The 20,638-nt window shown below is 38.0% G+C and overlaps 2 protein-coding genes across 5 annotated transcripts in view; both read right to left on the bottom strand.

Moving 5' to 3' along the window:
• TTC3 (tetratricopeptide repeat domain 3) overlaps positions 1-20,638 on the bottom strand; it is a 255,764-nt gene that overhangs the window by 75,751 nt on the left and 159,375 nt on the right. The window lies entirely within an intron of this gene.
• The window catches only part of DYRK1A (dual specificity tyrosine phosphorylation regulated kinase 1A), an 89,449-nt gene that overhangs the window by 23,530 nt on the left and 45,281 nt on the right, over positions 1-20,638 (bottom strand). For 3 of the 4 annotated variants that reach the window (XM_049835283.1, XM_049835281.1, XM_049835282.1), the window contains exon 3: positions 550-755. In XM_049835283.1, coding sequence (XP_049691240.1) covers positions 550-755 — 206 coding nt within the window. Of the gene's footprint in view, positions 1-549; positions 756-15,036; positions 15,140-20,638 lie in introns of those variants that run through there. The other variant, XM_049835280.1, reaches the window with a different exon arrangement.

Genomic DNA, 20,638 nt, shown 5'->3' with positions numbered 1-20,638 from the left:
GTAGCAAAACCCCAATGATAGCGTAGCTTTAGATTTTGCTTTTCTTTTTTTAAAAAGTGTCTTCCTTAATAAAATGTGTCTGTTGTGCAAACCTCTCTATTCCAAATACACTAACCAGTGACTCTGCATTAAAACACTGTCCAAGAGAACAAGTAATAAAGCAATCGCATTCTAACATCAAACAGCCCTAAAAAAAAAAAAAAGCTACTATTAAACTCTCTTTCCAACTCTCCACTTGGACAATCTTTCTCCCCTCTCACTGCAAAAATGTTAGAAGTAGAATAATCACAATAAATATGTACCAGATGTTTAAAAACAACTTCCAGAAACTTACTCGTCCACCCATCCACCCATCCTTGAAGAGCCAGGAGTTAATTAGTTCAAAAAAACCCAAAACCCCAAAAACCACAGAAAAACCCAAACCAAACCAAACACAAAAACCCCAACAAACCACAAAAGCATATGCCCTGATCCTGTAATTTATGGGTGTATAATATACTTAGAGAAAGAATTATTGTATCTAAAAATTACTTTTTTGTTATCACTTACCTGGTTTGTTAATGTTAAAGGTTGCTGAATCTGGTCAGCATATGATAAGGCAGAAACCTGTTGGTCATTTATGTTCTGCTGCCGACGATCACTGTACTGCTGATGCGAATGGGACATCTGTCCAGCCATCTGAAGGCCAGCAGCATGGAATGAAAACGATGGTGCAAGCCGAACAGATGAAGGTTTGCATGCTGAAGTCTCTCCTCCTGCAAAGACAACGGGAGTTTTTAAGGCAGTTAATGGCTTGAAAATATTCACCTCAGCCTCCATCTCCTTACAGAGCTTATAAACACCAATAGTTTCACCATTTTAACATACACAAGAATTTTCATACACAATGAAACCAGAAATCGTCCTCACGTAAAGATTACCTAGCTGAACTGCTTCTTCCCATTTCATTGTGACAAATTATTCATTAATTGTTTATTCCTATTTACACTTAACATTCCTTTTCTAACATCTTCACCTATTTGTCATAACTCAATCTGAATTTGACAGAGTTTATTTTTAAAGATATGAATTTTGTGTACGGATTTCATGAAAGCCAGAAAAACCCACAATTTCCGCCCTTCAAGGTTGCTCAAAGCAACTTTCTGGACAGACTATACCAAAACAAAAGAAAAGCTAGTGCCCAGCCTCAGCAGCTCATCTTCCCTGGCCTCAATGTTTATGCCTTCCTACAAACTGCTTAGCTCACTAGCCTACGTTTTTAACTTCCACCCTTCTTCCAAAGCACAATGTACTTCAACTCAGCTTCCTGACTCCTACAGCTGAGTTTCATCAAGCTGTAGGTAGCAAGCACTGTAACCTGAATTAATTCCTTTTTGGGAAGGTGAAATCAGACTGCAAGAAGCAACTGCAAAGCAACTGCAAAGCAAGAGACAAACAGAACACTTGGTGTCAAGTTGCAGGAGAACGGCAAACAGTATGGCCAAGGTACTAGACTCCATAACATCCTGAAAAATGCCAAATTCCACAAATTCCCTCTAACCGGGACAGATCCCGTACCTCTCAACTCGTTTCAGACAAACGTCAGATGGTATTTAACTGGTGCATAGTCCACTTGTATCTTCACTGCGCTCTAACAGTGGAGGACAGATTAAAGTACCATTTGGTTTTCTTTGTTTGCTAATGAAAGTTTAGCATGTTCCACATTTAACACCCATCCTTTTGCATTTTGCTGACTGTGCCAGAGAGGGGAAATTCTCTAAATGGTTGCCATATTGGCACAACATAAGAGATAGAGCAGGATGGCACAAGTAGCCAGGCTCACTGAAGCCAACATTGTCACAGAAGGAATAAGTGTGGAATCAGAAGCTGAAATCTGGAAGCAAAACTATTGGTAAAGATTAAATTTAGAAGCAAGATGTGAAATAATTAAGCACCCAACCCAGTAAGGGAAATGTCCACTTCCTTTACAATCAAAACCTTGCAAGAAAATATAATCAGTAGAAAACAGTAGATGAACACCACCCATCAATTTAACCTTCTTAAGAATAACTGTCTGCTCAATTTGCCATCTATTCTAAGTTAAGAAAAAATAAAATATTGAAAATGATACTGCAACATTGATTCAGTACCTAGCAGAGCAGTAGAAGAGCCGTACAGGATGAAATTAAACACCATTTTACATTAAGATCATTTTAGAAAAACATATTCAATTTAAAAAGTCAAAATAATTCAAACTATTCGAAAGCCTATATATATATAGTATAATCACTAGTACTTTAAAAGGGGTGAAGTAAAATTGTACAGTGAAATAGTCACTGACAGATCACTGGTATTTTTCTCCAGTGTTAACAATTCAGTACTACTAAAAGACTAACAGAATAAACTGCTCCAGAAAATGAACTGGTTGTCCACAAGCACCCACATATTTTCACTATGTTTCATTAGATCTTCAAACATTTTACTTTAAAAAAAACCACAACCAAACAAACAAAAACACACACAAAAAAACCCAAAGAAAACCAAACAAACAAAAACCCCAAAACACTCAAACCTTCATGAAATAACTAATATCCTTTTTTTTGTGTGCATTCTGGTGCCTCTGGTAACGTGATAAAGTATCAGGATGACCTTACAAATGGAAATAAAATAAAGAAATTCCTGACCTAAAATCATTACAAGCTAAGTCAACTTAACATTGCACAGAAAATTACTCTAACTCTTCTGTAAAATGTCCATTAAAAACTGCTTTGTGATTGTTAATACAAATACAGTGTAATTTGTTAATACAAATACAGTGTAAGCTAGTAAGCTCTGAAATTGTTCTCCAGCATTTAAATATACAGTGAAAATTTGTGCTAAATATCCGAGTGTAAACTTTTTAAAATACTTGCATCTTTTTCTGTTTTCAAGTAACATCTCATGTTCACCTATGAATTGGGCAACAGATGGTTGCTTTCTTTTTTAAATTTAAAATGATGTATTATGAACTTCACAAGTTCACATTTAAATACAGGGGGAAATATGTGCAAAGATTATAATGCATCAGCTGATCTCTCTGAAAGATATCATGGTTCCTTTATATATTAATACATCTATCACTTAGATCATGTAAAAAATGGACATAATTTTTTTCCTCACTACTGTATTTTCTTAATATCTAAACTCCATTTTTACTAGAGAATCATAGTTAATCTTCCATCTATACAACTTGGTAAATTTAGTGTACATTTACTTTTCAAGATACACTGAACACTCTTGTAAGAATGGGTGAACACATGTAAGACATTATTTGGTGTGTCTACTTTCTGCTCTTTTAATTTCTGCTGATTTTCTGCTTAACCTAGGGGGAAGGGGGGGGGGGGGGGGGGGGGAAGGAAGAAATCTCACTTAGCAACATCATGGTGACTGAATTAAAAGTGAAAACAATATTTAAATCAGTCAAAAAATACCATTAATTCTGATTTGTAGAGCCAATTACTTTAAAAGTTTTATTTCTTGTATTTTTTTTACTCCAGGTCAGTTTCCCAATAGCATACTAAATATCTAGCAAATTAGGTAAATTAATAAAACCAAATTTTATTTTAAAAAAATTCTGCACTTGCACATCTACCTAAAAAAGCAGAAAGCTCGCATATATACACACAAAAAAAATCCAGTAGCATGGAGTTCTCATTTACAACTTGACTTCATAGTATCTTCTGACACTCAAAAGATCACAACAAATCTGAGGATAAACTGAAGAATGCACTACACACACTTTAAAAAAAAAAAGAAGAAAGGAAGTAGAAAAGGATTAGAAGTATTACAAGTATTATTAACCCACAAAACAACAGTTGTTAATACCAATGTTTCAGTTCAGCTTTAAACTTTCCACACTTGCACACCCTTTCTCTCCTGAGTCCACTAGCAGGACAATAAGGCTGTAGCTTTCCTGGTTTTCCAAACTGACAATGGTCAGCTGGACCAACTCAGTTAATTCAACAGCAATGCCCCAGAAAACAGAGCTTCATGATTTAAAACAAGGCAACTGGACTACAGAATCACAAAGAAAACTCCTCTAAGAACCACAGCTTGACAACTAACTTATTTTATTAATTCAATTTAAAATTTTTGGGAGATTCAATGTTTGTGATTAACAAGCAGTTACCTGTTTGCTTGGAGGGAAGTCATACACAGCCTATGATGTCAACACACATGAATCAAACCTGCATCCAACAAGAAACTTTTTATAAACTACTGTTCTTTGGTAGAAATGTAAACCAGTTTCACAGAGCAGCACTGAATCTCAGAAAAAGGGACATTATTAAACACAAGAGCCAGACTAGAGTCTCATGATGTGAAGTCTTTTACAAGTAGATGGATGGAAATTGGCTAACTCATACAGCATGTTCTTACACTGAACAGAAAGGCATTTTAATAGTCTCTGTGAAGATGGTGGTATCAACCCTTAACCATGTTAGCAATGAGCAAGAACTACCTGGGTCAAAAGTTTAAAAACTGTAACTACAAGGCTCTGAAAGATCAGTAGCCAAGTAATTTCATCTTTACGATTTCTTACTGTCACTGAAATGGAGACACAGGAGTTCACAGACATCTGTTGCTGAAAGCAGTCTTAGCTATCAACAAAAACAAGTAGTGTTCAGGATACGGTCCCTGATGAAATACCTGCCCTTGCCACATTTCAGACTTTGTTCCATGATATGTGCAATCCTACCCTGGTACATCTAATCCCAAGAGAACACTCATAACTTACTATTATGAGCCAAGAAACACCTAATGACACGTTACACAGAAATGAGGGGAGAAAGAAGAATTGGCTAGAATAGCAATCTTGACCTCCTTTAGTTTTAGGCCGAGGAGTCAGTCAGCTATAGAAATAAGAACATTTGTGTACATCCATTAATTGAGGTTCACAGAACCCCTGGTGGCTGAAGTTCATTTTGAAAGCTCTAGACATTCAAAAAAGTAAGTGATCTACTGACCACCATGGGAGTACTAAAATCCACAGGAGCTCGTTACCATGCCACATCCGTAACTTCTACAGAACAGAAAAAAAAAAATATAAGGAACAAAGTCTAGTTAATCATCAATCTTTCTTTCTAACCACTGTTAAGTTCAAAGGATTACATGTTGTGAAGCACCTTGGGAAGGAAACAAAGTGACAGAAAACAAAAGTATGCCAAGATCTCTATGCATGAAGTACATTAAAGGAAGAGATCACAGATTGGGAGTGGGTAGAATTATCTTACAAATGGGCCTTACCTGATGTATTAGTTCGGGGAATGGCATAAAAACATACACCTTTGTGTATATTTGCAGTTTAAGTTGTTACAGGTTATAACAAACATTTATTTGCCTGTGATAAGGCTAAATCAGAACTTGTCATGAAGAAGGTCCAGCTACAGAAGGTATCCCTTATTTCAGCCTTGAAACCGTATGTCCCTTTAATCCTACAGTCATGAATGTAACAGCTCTTTTGAAGTGAAGCTAGAATACTGTATTTCGTTAGTGACATTCCATACACCATAATAAGCAAAATATAAATGGTAACAATAGTAACTTCTTGACTTTTGTACATTTACTGTCTCTGGAAAGTAACAAGTGCGGAAGAAGTGAGCATTAATAAAATGCTACACTACTGTATGAGCAAAGCACTGTTAACTATAACCAGAAGAAAATGTTTAAAAGGGGACCAATAGCATGAATATGATGATAGAGAAAACTTAATTTATAACCTCAAAAGAATTTCGTAACTCAGAACTATCTGAAAATACAGATACTGCAAAAATGGATCATCCTATCATATGGAAGAAGGTAGGGTTTACTTCTTTAAAGCATCATCTTAACGCAGTGGAAGAGCGTAAGTTCATTAATTATTTCTTTATTTGGTGAGGATGGGAAATACTTCCCTTTTTCAAAATAGTTGTGGGTTTTTTTTAAATCACTTCTCGAAGTATCAAAGAAATTAGTAACTCTAAGTAGAAAAATACTTGAGATGGTGGCTATTGAACAGTCTATAAATGAACTACAGTTGGTTTTTAATATTGAAAAAATTTTGGTATGATTTTGCACAGATAATTAGAAACTCAATGCAGTTTCAAAATTCAATTTCCTACCTTATCCATTTTAGATTCTGTTATTCCCATTTTGACATCAGTCTACATAACTATTTAGTCATTGGCTCCTACCAAAAAAAGTATCATAAGGTAACCAAATGGTGCAATGCATTGCTGGCCTCCTCCTTTCAACATAAAGCAAGGCACAAATATTCAACGATTGAATGTAAAGAGTTGCAGGTGACTGTGTGCCACCTCAAGAGTGGATCGTTGTTTCTGAAAAAATCTGTGTATCGTGGTCATTTAAATTTAGTATCTAAGAATACAACAATTTCAACTGAAATTTTCCCTACAGCTGGGCCACTGTAAAGTCTCTTCTCTGGACAAGACTGATTGATGGAAACTGGAAACCATGCTACAGCCTTTCCCACGGTCACTGACTGAGCACTGGCACAGCTTGCCCAGAGAAGCTGTGGATAGCACATCGTGGGAGATACTCAAAACTCAACTGGTCACAGTACTGGGCAACTGGCTCTAGGTGGCCCTGCTTGAGCAGGGGGAGGTTGGACCAGGAGACCTCCAGAGGTCTCTTCCAGCTTCCAACATTCTGTGATCCTGCGCCACAAACGTCAGAACAAAGTAAGTGACAGGATTTCTCTCTTTGAATCAGGGAGTTGTTAGGTCAGTTCCTCTGTCATGTGGAACTGCATCTGAAAAATCCCCATAGCACTTAGATAGTTATTTTGCACTTCTGTCAACCAACTCATTAAATATATACTCTGCTTCTTAGGGTATGCATGTGACACTCTCTATCCCTCTGTCACAGTTCTACCAAAGTATTCTATTTAGGTATACCCATATTGAAGGATAAAAAAATGAGACAAACTCAGACATTAAAATCATTAGAACATTAAAAGAAGTGACATTTCCTTAATATTTCTTCACACCCACTTGCTTCACACTTAAAAATTAAACCCAAAAAGGACCATTGTAACACTTCTGACCCTGTGAGTTATACAAGCTTGCCTTCAAGACTAACAAAAGCATCTTCCAGTACAGCAGCTGATCTTGGTTTCATGACACTGGGACATAAAGAGTTCTCTACTTGATAACATAATCTATGCAACGGCCTTAAAAATATTTCACTGTCTATTGACTGTTGTGCAAGGTGAAGTATGTATAAGCAGTGAAAGTCACACCAGCATTCTACTTCATACTTTTAAAAGGTCAAATGTAGTCATTCCCCATGTTTGAGAACTCACCACTAACCTGCTATCTGGGTAGCTGATTTATTTTAAAATTATAACAACTTCATAGTCCCTTCCGTACCTAAGTCCTCTGCATCTGACTTCCAGGTAGTGATTACTACTTCTGGAAAATGCTTTGGCTGTTTCCTAATAATGTCACTGTCCCCATTTTCCCACCTCTTTGTTGAACTCAGCTCAAAGAAGAGGCAGAATTTCTTATCGGATCCATAAATTAAAGACCTGTAAAGTATGGTACAATAGCATTTAACTGGCAGAAATAATGCAGAACTAAACTGGAATCAGTGGCAATATTCCTTGGGGGTTTATCCTGCAGTGTGGGGTCATCTCACTTTGAAGTATGAAACTTTCTCCTCTGCATAACTCATCTTCTTTCATTCTCTTTGCACTGCTAGAACTTTTCTTCCCTATAAAGATCATTGCTTTAACCTTAACTGTTTTGAGCTTCCTTTCACCTCCTCTCCCTCCTGCCCCATCCTCCCTTTCCCTATTCCATCGCTGCTATCTACTATTTGGGTCATTCAGCAACGTGCAGAGGTATTCCATCTCAGTGATATGTTTGCAGCTGAATGGGAACCTGCCAGAAAACACGACCAGAGAATAAAAGTGTGAACTCTATCATTCACCACAATGGGTATTCTCATTTCAACACTCAGAGTTCAAGAGCTTGTGGGCCTATACCACATACCAAGTATGGTAGTTCCTGGTACTGCACATGACTGGTTCAGACTGAATCTTTTTATTTCTGCTCCCTGCTATGCCACCACAAATGTAGGCATCCACCTTATTGGTTTTTTGTGGGGGTTTTTTCCTGTATTCAAGTTACTGAATGTGAAAACAACCAAATGCCTACTCAAAGAAAATCCCGTATTAGTTGAGGAACTGTACAGCGCTCTTCCTTCACATAAGATCCACCTTTTTTTGCAAAGTTAATAGTTCTGCAGAGTTCTGGTCAACCTTGTTTTTCAAAATCCATGCTTGGAAAAGTTCTTAGTACCAATGAGCATTATGATACCTCAGCTACTATGTTGACTGTACCTCTAAGAAATGAGTCTGGAAAAGTGAGAAGACTGATCTCTGCATTGCTTTAATATCCAACCACCTCTGCATTGTATTAGCACATCCTAAAACAGACAGTGAGCAATTAGCAATAGGGACAAACACTTGTATCTTGAGAACTCTCTGTTCAAATAAACCCACATTTTAGACAAGTTAGACCTACACGAGTTCTGCCTAAGCATAATAAATGTCAAAACACTCGGGAATGTAGAGTTTAGAACAATCATCTTTTAAGCAATAAGCAAATGCCAACCTGAACTCTAAATGAACTACTGCTCTACTGAAACACTGCTTTGCCTATTGTCCTCATGCACTGCATTTAAAATGACTGCATGAGAATGTGAACATACATGGACTTCACCCAGCTTGCTCTGGAATGAGAAAAGCTGTGAGAGAATCCAGGGAACAAAGGGAAATTACCTGCAGCAGCTACTGTAGAACAAACAACTCTGTTATAAATATCCCACACTAGTTCCTCCTCTGGAGGAACTATATTATTGTAGAGGAATTATATTATTAAGAATGGCTACTTCAGAAGCTAATCTACAATAACTATTCAGTCAACTTCCCTGTACAGAAGTGCTAAACACTACTTTCTCTCAACACAAAATTAAGCCCTAAACTTAGAAACAACCACACTCTTAAGTTCTGCTCACCAGGCCGATACACCCAGCCCACAGAATCCTCCTGCTTGTGCTCCTTCTTAGTGGAGTAAGCTGAGGAGAAGACAAAGTGCTTACGAGGTGACATAACATTACTTCTGGGTGCTATCTTTCCCAACAGTTTGCAGACCTTTGACATGACTTGTCTGTCATGTGTCTGGTCATATGGCTGAGATGGAGCAAGAAACCTGGAGCAAAGACAGGCCAAGAGTAGGCTTCATGAACTGTTCTGACAGTGTTGCACCTACCTTGGCTATCCCTCTCCCCTGGATGAGCTGTAGCAGGAGGTGGACTTTGGACAGGACTTGCACGCATGCGCTTTATTGCTTTTGTGCAGTAAGGCCTGTATGCAGGGGACACTAGTTCCCTCTGCTGTAGAAATACAGTGGCCAAGACCTCTGATGGGGAGAGATTGTAGTATGTATCTCTCCTTAGCCACTTCAAAAATCTGGTACCAGAAAGACTAAATGCCGCCACTCGCTATAATACCACACCCCTCCCCCCCCCCCCAACAAAAGAAGGAAAATTCTAAAACTCATGAGCAACTTATGATTTAATCCACTGGCAACACTATATAAACCTATATTTCATTAACATATAGACATTACTTTGAGTATACTCTGGAGAATCTTAGAACTAAGAAAATTTTGTGAAAGTGAAACTACTTTTTTTATAAATGAAGATCAAGACTGCCAAAATTCTGCTAAAACCTACAGGAAACACAAGCACTCTAGCTTTCAAAACCAAAACCTTAAGCTCTACAAGAACTCTACTTTCACATTTCTATTATTGAGAATCAGGCTGCCTAAGAGCTCATCTGAAAAAAATCTACAACCCCACAAGTGAACAGTGAGAACTGAACCTATGTACAGGCCTTCATAGACCAGAAGCCTCCACCTAGGTAGGTATAACACCGGACTGAAAGAACATTAAAATTGAAGAGTAGTGTGCACAGAAGTTAGGAAACACCAGAATACTTTTAATTTAGTGCCTCCATGTAAATAAATTATGATACCATTTAGTTACATGAATACCCTATTTATTTTAAGGAACAGAATGGAAGTAGTGCTCACTGAATAGGTTGCCATACAATAAATCTTTTTATTTTCATTGTATTTAAAATAATATCCCTTGACACTCCCCAGACTGCGCTCCAAATAAAATTATTACTGTCTGTATATATATTCTATAGAGCAGGCATTGGTTTTGTACCCATGGAGTTCACAAACAACAATTTTCTTCTGCAATATTCTTACAAGAACGGATTTTATTCTATCCTGCAGAAAAACAGGGAGACACGGGTTAAACACAAGAGAGTACCATGATTTTAAATTTCTAATTTTGTACATATAGAATTTGAAAGACTTTGCAAAGACAAGGAACACACAGTAGTAGGCAAATCTCTGTTTTACAGAGGTCCACAGAGGAGCAGGAAGTTAGGTTTCAATAATTTGGGAAAAGTAAACCAAATAAATGAAAAGAGGTCTGAAATGGATGTTCATTTCCGCTCACAAACAAAACCAAAGAAGAAGGGGTAACTTGATTCATGTTGGACCAAGTACTGAAAAGTAGCACAGTTCTTTCAAGCAACGGAGCACTAACATAGGAATTACTCATTTATCAAACCAAAGATCCATTCAAATCAGTGTCCTGCCTCTGAAAGTAGCCAACAGCAGTCATCTTGGAAGAGAACAGGGCAAGCATATACCAGTAGATGCCAGGCCTACTCATCTAGTCTCCAGTCCAGGAATTACATGACGCATGGTCTTTGTGAATAATGTGTATATATACATATGTATCATGCATTCTCTTCTTCCATAGACCTGCTGAACCACTTTTTGCATTTCATCTTTTAGCATCCAGATCGCATGGCAAAAGACTCTGCAGCTTACTCACAGGCTGCATTAAGCACCACCCCCTTTTGTTTGTTGTGAACTTGCAGTTTTCATCTGATGGCCTCTGCTGAATAGTAACAAAAATTAAGGCTGTCCTCCTGCAAAGAGGCAATGATACTGACATGAAGAAATGAATGAGAGGCTTCACATCAGCAACTTTGTTTATTCTACTGTTGGGGGTTGGTTTGGGGTTTGTTTTTTTTGAACCTCCCTCTTCACACACTGCCTTCATGTTACCCTCTAAAGGAGGACATTCTAGTATTTAGAGAAAAAGAAACATTCTCAACTGTGCAACTGTATACATGCCAACATACTTATTACTGAAGGTTTTATCTTTTCATAATACACAATCACCTTCTTCAGAAGTTTTTCTACCACATTGTAACTCTGTCCAACTCTTCATCATAAACCTGTTGCTTGAGAAACACTGGTACAATTCAAGTACTTAGGTTGATGATTCAGTCCAACATGGTATTTATATTATGCCAAATGAGTAAGTAAAACCGAACAGCTGAGCAATCAATACTTACTGAATATTTAATAAACCATATTTAAAGAAAAGAACTAACATTTGCTTTAAAACTGAAAAAAAAAAAAAAATTATTAAAACACTCAAAAGAATAAACCACTCATTTTTCAGAGGGAACCAATGCTGGTGAAAGTGTGCCTAGACTAGGGTTCTGATACTTCTTTTTTTCTCTCCCCCTAAAAATTTATGTTCATTTTATGATTTTATGCGATTATGTCTAGGGTTATACGGTTTATAAGTTTTCTAATTTAGTGCCATTTAAAAAGACGGAACAGAAAGACAGGGGAAAACGGGAGATCTACTTTTCTTATGATCATGGTGAAAGTTCGTAACAGCTCTTAAAATAGAAACAAAGGATGAAGTGTGAATATTATTCCAAACAAAGGTTTAAAAACAACTACTTAATTCCAACTATGTAAGCATATTTAATCTAGGTGAAAGGCCCACACCTGTCCTTCACCTCCCAGTGCAACCTGTGAAAAACACAAATGCAAATACAAAAACACTGTTTATAGAGAAAGTTCTGTCAAATTCAGTAAGTGAAAAAAACATAAAGGAAAAAAATACGTTCTGTTCAAAAGTCACGGTAACTTCATAATACAGACAACAGAAATGTAGTGACATGAAGTTTAAATTGATGTGATTTTACGGAACTTGTTCCAGTAAACATGCTATAAAAGAATCTCTACGCTTACTTTTCGGAAGGCTTCAAGCAAACTCCACTTCAAGTGCACACAAATTATATTTTACCTTAGTTTTTTAGCTTCTAAAATGCACCAGAAATCATAAAGTTTCCCTATTAAGAGGCGATGTTTGCTTTACTCAAGAGCAATTAGATTTACCTCTGCTGCCAGTTTTCTGAAGGTTTACAAAACAGTCAAAAAATTAAAATTCCACCAAAGTAAAAATAAGATTTAATCATAGGCTGCTCTGTAACAGTAAGCTTTGGTCTTCATGGTGAGAGCGACTTGTAAACAGCTGCTGACTATTGCTCATCTGAACTAATGCGCTCCAATGTTTAGTTCAAAAACCAAAACTTGTTTAGCCCTAAAATATAAGCATTAAATCATGAGAATGCTGTCTGTTCTCCTGGTATTAAAGTACCAATTAATCAAGATTTTTTAAAATTAAAAAAATATTTTGTGCACAGATGTTTTCAAAAAGTATTTCGCAAAAAAGCCCGTTGTCATAGAACCACTTTTACCAAAATTTCAATTCCAACTGAACTCAAAGGAAACCAAATTTGCTGACACCAGGGTTATACCTGGTCAAAAATATGCCAGTGAAAGTAATTTCCACCATTACTAGTAAATGCTAGGTGGTATCAAACCCCAGACATATATTGGTACCTATGCTAAGGAGAAAGGGACAGGGGAAGAAAACAGAACCCGTGTAGATGGATTTACTCAGTTAAATAATTCATTAACCCTACAGTCAGTTTTACTGACTTGGACGGAAAGAATGTGAGCACTTATGCAAAGAAAGCCCACAATTTGGACAGCTAAGGAAGACAGAGGGAGGGGCTGGGGAAGAGGAAGCCTGAAAAAGGTAAATTAATCCATAATTTAACTAACAGGAGAAAAAGTAGGTTTGGAAAGCAGGGAAAAAAGGAAACAGACACAGATCAAGCAACAGAAACGTTTTAAGATGAGATTTCCCAATATTCTTAGGCAGGAATGATAAAAGGGACAGAAGAAAATCCAGACTCAACTGTTACAGCTGAGGTGGGGTTTGCTTTTTGGTTTTGGTGGGTTTTGGTTTGGTGGTTTTTTTGGTGGGGTTGGGTTGGGGTTTGGTTTTGGGGTTTTTGTTTTTTTTTTTTTTTGGGGGGGGGGGGAGAGATATGTGAATACACCATTTTTAAAAGGCAAGTGTGTGTTCTAGAAATAGATTATTCTACGTTCACACCAGCTACAGATATGTATCTCAGATACGAGGTTACTGCATTTTAGGAAGTACTGATATTAAAGCTGACTTTATTAACATTCCACATAGCCATTCTTTCTGCATAAATCTGGTTACTTCCATACAAGCCACTTTAACAAAAAAAAAGGGGGAGAAAGAGCGAGAACAGCCCTCTTCCATCTATGCAGCACTCTCTCCTGGTTTCAAGCTATTCCAGTGAAGATTATTTTTAATTAACGCGGTGTAGATATACACAGATTTTTTAATACACATACACACGTACACGCACACATACATTCACGCGGCCAGTGCAGAGCGAGGGCGAGATTGAACAGCAATTAAATCCTCCTTTCGCTCCTGTTCTAAAATCTGTGCCTGCCCGCAGTACGCGGGCGCTGCTGCAGATCATTAACTGCTCATTTATCAACGCCGCTCACCAGGCAACACAATGCAGCAGAACGGCGCGCGGAAACCACCCTGAACCCCAGCAACAGCGGGTAATTAGCATAGCCTACCACTAAAAGCCCGCCGCCTGATTGGGCGAGTTCGTCAGCCAAGTGGCCAATCAAAGGGGGCTATGCAAATCGCAGCCCTCAGTTGCCAGGGTAGAGCTGCTGCCTATTGTCCAATCGGAAAACAAGCAATAAACAAGAAATGCGATTGAGCTTTGTCACATTTTCAAGTTGTTGTTAACACTTTCAAGTTTAAAGCAAAATTAGCTCCATCTACCGAGGATTAGACTCATGTTCTACATTTCACCCCCACAGCAAGGGCAGGGCGATGCAGTAATGATACACGGGGATTACTGCTAAGCGCTGCATTAGGATTTAAACTTCCCTTCCCGCAAAATAGCTCTGCTCCGGGACGGCCTGAAGAATGCATTTCGAAGGGCTGAGATGCTAAAATAGCCGAAGAAGATCGTATTCAAACACTCTCCAGCCTGATACCTCTCTGCTAGGATTCCTCAGAGGGTTTTACACAACAGTTAAGAGCAGGAAAGTTCCCTAGATCCCCTAACTAGATCACCTTATAAAATTATATGGGCTGCTATACTGTATCGGCCGGTAGTACGTGCTACTTGTATATCATTCCCTTTTTCACAGGTACTAAATTCCTGTTTGTTGGTTTTTAAGGAAGAGGGAAAAAACACTAAAGACAGAACATCCTTCATTATTTACCCCACCGACAGATTTTAAGTAAATGAATTTCAGTTCCTTTGACCAAACTGAACCGCCAGCAAAGACTGAACACAAGAAACGGCATTATCGTACGAGAAACAGGCAATTTTTTCCCACCAACTTAAAAACTTAAGATTATCTGGAAGAATATTTGTCATTAAGTGTCTCTGCCTGGGACACTGTGAATACATAGGGGAATACGGCAGCTACTGACCATCGCCACTCCCAACACTCCTCAGGAGGTTCCATTCCCACGCGCACAGATGTGTATTTTGAAAACCAGCATCGCTCAGCCCCCTTCAAATGAAGTCTCTAAATGCAAAGACCGACAGACTTACTCTGGAAGCAATTGCCTCTCTCTTCAAATGCAGAACGCAGCTGCACAGCTTCCCTCTACACCATGGCAGACACGAGTGATCCCGTGCATGTTTTACTGCCCTTTCCACAGCCCGACAGTGATGTGAAAGTGCTACTGCAATTCACTCACCTGGGAGACTGGTGTTGGTGTGTTCCCTGTTCTCGAGTGCTTGTGGAAGGTGCCTGACACTGGCAACCGACATCTCCTGTCCAGGTACACACCAGGTACAGGATATAAAGCAACAGCAGCAGCAGCAGCCTCTATGTCTCAAACCTTCAAGGGATCATGACACTACTCTCTGCCTGCCGATCGGCTGAAGGAGGGCGATGACTTTCTGTCAGCCACTAACCTGGGTCAATGCTAAAGAGGAGAGAGGATCTGTATTTCTTCTTTATCAATCCCTATGACACTCAAAACTTTTCAGATCTGAATCGCAGAGTCTGCTTTTCTGAATGCCCAAAATGTCAGTTCCACAGCCTGATGATAACAGAAACTAAAGTTTTACTGGCAACCTCATTTAGAACATTTAAACAACCTCATTTTAGAAATTTTATCAATAGTAAAACTACTAAAATACTCCCTTATATGTCCTAAACCACATACAATTATCTTAGTATGTGCACTAACCCCCCTGACACATACAAAAATCAATTCCCTCTATTCTTTATCTCACATTAGCTTTTTAAACTAAATTACTGCTTTTTGATTTATGCTCATCTAGCAAACCCCGTAACAGCACAGCAGCAACAGCAGTAAGCAGCAGCAGCAGAGTGTTATCTGACCATAGGCTTACAAGATTTTCCAAGCAATCCAGCCTGGGCCAGTACTTTGCAGGACTAATCCTTCTCCTAGTCTGCTCAACTGTACTCTCAAAGTAATACTTTTATCAGCAGTTAAGTAAGAGTTTCTTGTATTGGTGCAGTGCCTTCTCTTTCCCCCACCTCCAGAGAAAATATAAATAACATTACTTACAATTTTCAGTTTCCAGTGCAAAGCTAATTAAAGACTGAATACAAATTACCTGCTACATGGCAACACATCAAACCATATGATCCGTACAAGAGGTGAAAAACACCAAATATTTTGTACCTAATCAATACCTGTGGCTAACAGCTAGCCTGACATCTAAACTTCACTCCTTAGATTCCACATGCGTTTCCAGCTGAACATAAGGTTAGCATAAATGTTTGAATCATTTTTAAGGCTCCCCTTTAATCTATTGTACAAATACATATATATTAAAAAAGAAATCTTTTCTTCTGCATAAAAACCATCAAGGGAAATAGAATAATTCAAGCCATTTCCCATTTGTAGTTACTGAGGCACAAGATATATTTAAACAGTTGGTACAGAAAAAATGGAAAGCATCTACCATATCAATGTACAGCTAGCATGCCAAACCATTAATGTAAGAGCTAAACAAGGGATGAATACATCATGTGCAAATAGTCTCACATGATATAAATTATTCAATACCTGACCAAAGGAAACAGCTTTCAGAAGAGAGGGGGAGGATCTCAAAGTACTTTTGTAGTTTGAATAAATACAGTATTATGAATTGATGCAAAATCTTTCTACTCTACACCACAGTTAAATAATCACATGTATTTTCAAACTATTTCACTACATTACATCAATCCAACTTGCATTCTGATGTTTACCATAAAGGTAGCTTTCACCTGATACAGTGCTGAAAATTTTAAAATAAAACTAACTGTAAAAATGAAATTACTTGGTACATAGGCAAGCATGCATTTTCAGAATTTATGCTATGTCCCCTCCTTCCACTTGCAGGATTTGGATAATGCATAACCCTATTGATATTGCAAGTCTTTTTGCTTTACTGATTTCAAACTGGCTATACAACACTTCATCTGGGATTGCTATGCTGGCAAAAAATGAACATATGATACACTTAATTCATGTCAAACAGAAGCCTTTTATAGACTTAGATAAACAGATAGAAGGCTTTTTAAGTGACAAATTGAACAACAACAAAAAAACCCTGCCATTATAAATTACACCTCGACTATGGGGAATCTGCTGGTGTAATGATTCCAGGGAATGCCTTCAATGGCTGATTTCATGTATGACTTCAAAATAGTTAATTTCACTCAAACAGAAGTTTATAGCACATACTTAGTTTTGGCAACAAACAGCAGTTATGTTGCATTTTGAGACAGTACACTTTTTATACTCTGTATTAATAACAGAAATTCTGATACAGTTTCTTAAAAACAGAATACTTAGAAACTCCTAGGCCTGCTGTCCTTATTAATCCATATTATAGTTCATAAAAATACTAACATTCAAAAAGGTTTTATTCCTCACTCCATAGTAGACTGGAAGCACCAGAACTATTTTCTTCTATAAAATATTCAGAAGCTGTAAATTGTAACTAAATCATTTTTCTGCTGTGCTCTCAACGATTTGATAACTTGATATTCTGACACCAGCATTTTACAATAGAGGTCTCAAGCCAGTCCTTACTTCCTGACAAACTGCATTCAGACTTCTTAAGTCATTAAACAACAAATCATTCCCCAGTAAAAAGTTACAACATTTCCATATCTAGCTACTGCTGATCCCAGAGAACTCCAACTAAAATCAGAAATAAAACCAAGCTTTCACAAGTACAGTGAAACCTCGCAATTCCAAAGCACTTATTTGAAAGACCAATTCCCTGCCTTTGTAATAACTTCTGTATTTAGTATACACACTTTTAAGTAATTACTTCTTTTGATTTGTCTCATTTTGAAGTGCTAGCTTTCAATGAGAAAAACTTAAGTATGGTTGAATAAGTACTTACATCTAGCAACCACCAAAAGACAAGTGATGCCAGGTTTCATTAATCCAAACAACAATACGACCCCAAAGCGGGCTCACTGTAAACTGCATTCATTTCTCTCAAGTAGCACAAATTGAAGAACAGAAAAATTTTAAACAAAACCAAACCAAAACAACAACAACAAAAACACCCACAAAACAAAGCAATGTATTGCTATTCCTTTAAGATAATACTATAATCTAAGAAAATTATTTTTGAAGTGTAACTGACACATTTCCTTCAAAGGCTTTACTGTTTCTAGTATGAACTAAGCAGCAAGTATTAAAAAATTACAGCTAACTTAAAATTGGGGGTTTTTTTGCAGCAATAATAACAATGAGAGCAACACCATTCAAGTACTAGAGTTGTGCAAATTTAAAACCTTGAAATTTTGTCTACATCTTCAGCTACATGCATCTATAAACTTTATTCCCAAGTTATAAAAAGTCTGTAAGCAGGGACTGGGGTTCACATTTGCCATGACTGGGCTCCTCCTTTCAAAAAAGTGCCACCTCTCTCCTCTAGGGACATTGGAAGATGCATAAACCAAAGACAACATGTTCCAGTTGCCATGCTTAAACTGTAACATTTAAACCTCTCCTTCCATCGGTCTCTGGTTTTACATGCCAGTTCTCAGAACAAGCTACTGAGAGAGATAGCAAGGTACACGCCGGCCAGCTGAAAAGACAGGTTACTTCGGGGGGGGGGGGGGGGGGGGGGGGGGGCCAGAAATCATTCCACCATTCCCTGAAGGATAAATAAACTATGACAAGGAAAATCTGACCAGATGGTTAGACATGGGTTTGGGTTTGGGTTGGGTTTTCTTGCCTCCACAGAGGTGCAGAGGGAGAAGAATATTCCACCTAAGGAAAGAGACTTGAATGGTTTTAGGTAAAGGGAATTTTGTAAAAATGTTAAGGGATCCAAACACTAAACAGACCAGCAATTCTTCAAGGTTCAGTTAACAACTGTGTTCTGTGAAAAGATCATCACAAGTTCAGTTCATAGCATAAATGCTAACAAAGTTCTAACCCCTGCAGGCTTTTAATTCTTACAGAGTTTCAAACACAACTGTGCCAGTGGTCTCGTCAGAGTATACTTCCAGTTCATGAGCACATACTGAACATTACATTAATAGGCACCAGACACGACTGTACTGTAATGCAAAAGAACTACGGTCTCCTAACATGTCATGTTACCACGGGTTTAGGCTTTGCAAGTCAAGAAAAGTGAAACAATTAACACACGATCTCTTTATCTTAAAAGGTTAGGTACCAATGCATTATAAAGCTTCAGCATTAGTGTAAATTTTCAAAGTGTGTTCTCAGTGAAGTAAGAGAATGAAACAAATTTTACCTGATTTAGAAACAACAAAATGTCTCATTACTTTTTTTTTTTTTAAAGACTATACAGAACAGGAAACTTTCTAATCTAAGCATTATTGTAATAAGGCATATTATCTCTTCAGCTCTATGGAATGAATGGGCATATATAGCCAACGCTTACGAAACATCCTGCTTCACGTACTGCAGGCAGCTACCACAGTAAGGACTCTGGCAAATACACAGTTGAAGATGCGCATTTTAACAGCATGACTCTTCTCTAGCAAGTAGATGCTAAGATAAGAAGGAAGAAGTTTGAAGTGCCCTCCTCCTCACGACTGAAAAAGCAGACACATTAGACTGAGGGTTATGTTAAGCTATTGTGGGAAAAGATGCTTGAAAAGGGATACAGAAGGAATGTTACCGACAGCAGGGCATAAACTAGAGCACCTATAAAACAACCTTCAAAGTAATAGGACTTTCTGTTGCTATAGTGATTAATTGGGGGGGGGGGGGGATATTATAAAACAAGCATAGTATCTGTCACCTATAAGATATCTGTAAAAGAAAATGAGAGCTGGGTAGCTTAGTATCCTCATCCAGTAGACTGCCATTGAGCCCAACTTTTTACCAAGTGCATCTAAGAGCTTAAATCCTTACCAGAAAAAAGAGAAATGTTGTTTATCATGCTCCAAAGCCACTGCAAAAAATAGGGACTTGGTGCAAAATGAGCAGAAAAAATCCAAACCACCTGCTACTGCTTTGTAGCATCGGCGATTATGCCAAGCAGTGGCAACACACGAAGCTGCTATTTGCCAAAGCATCTGGGTTGAAAGCAACATGGTGTTTTCGCCGGCATTGCTGTACAAGCTAGCACAAAACTGTTTCAAAATGTCAATCTCAGACAGGCTCTTCAAGACTTCTACAGGAATTTGCAGAAATCCTACAATTCTTAGCAACTTCAGAGAGCCCCATCATGTACAAACAGAAGACGCCACAGAGGACTTTTTCTCTTCCTCCGCCCCACAAAAGGCTAAGGGGAGACTTCCTAGCATCTCTAGAAACAAAAGGGAGTAGACAGAAATGGAAAAATGGCCTTTGCCATTATTTGCAAGAAGGAAGCATGGTAGACTCTTGAGAGTGCCATGGTACTAGCCACCTTTAGCCAATAATCCAATGTGTCAACATGTCAGCAATGATAAAACTTTATGTCACAAATGGGAATCATATGGAAAGGTAGAGCTGCGCAGGGACTAATGATCAACAAACAGTATCAAAAGGACTCAAGTCAGAGATAGCCTTCTTCACGTCCTGATAATTATTTCGTTGTGGGTTCCACAACTGTAGAGAAGATGGAGAATAACATAACCTGATCTGTCTTCCTACATAAGCATGTCCCAAAGGCCATGGAGAGATTTCTCTGAAATGCTTATGGTATCAAAGAGAAAGCAAGCCAAACCATCTTCGTGGGCATGAGAAACAAGTTTGTAGTAGCAATGAAGTCCCCAATCAGCTCCACTTCAACCTCCATAGATTTTCAAGGGAAGCGAAGTCCTCATTAGTAAACCACTAAGCACATTTA

The sequence above is a fragment of the Accipiter gentilis genome, chromosome 32 (assembly GCF_929443795.1).
Source record: "Accipiter gentilis chromosome 32, bAccGen1.1, whole genome shotgun sequence".
In the NCBI taxonomy this organism is placed as follows: Eukaryota; Metazoa; Chordata; class Aves; order Accipitriformes; family Accipitridae; genus Astur; species Astur gentilis.
This window is presented reverse-complemented; position numbering and strand designations above follow the sequence as displayed.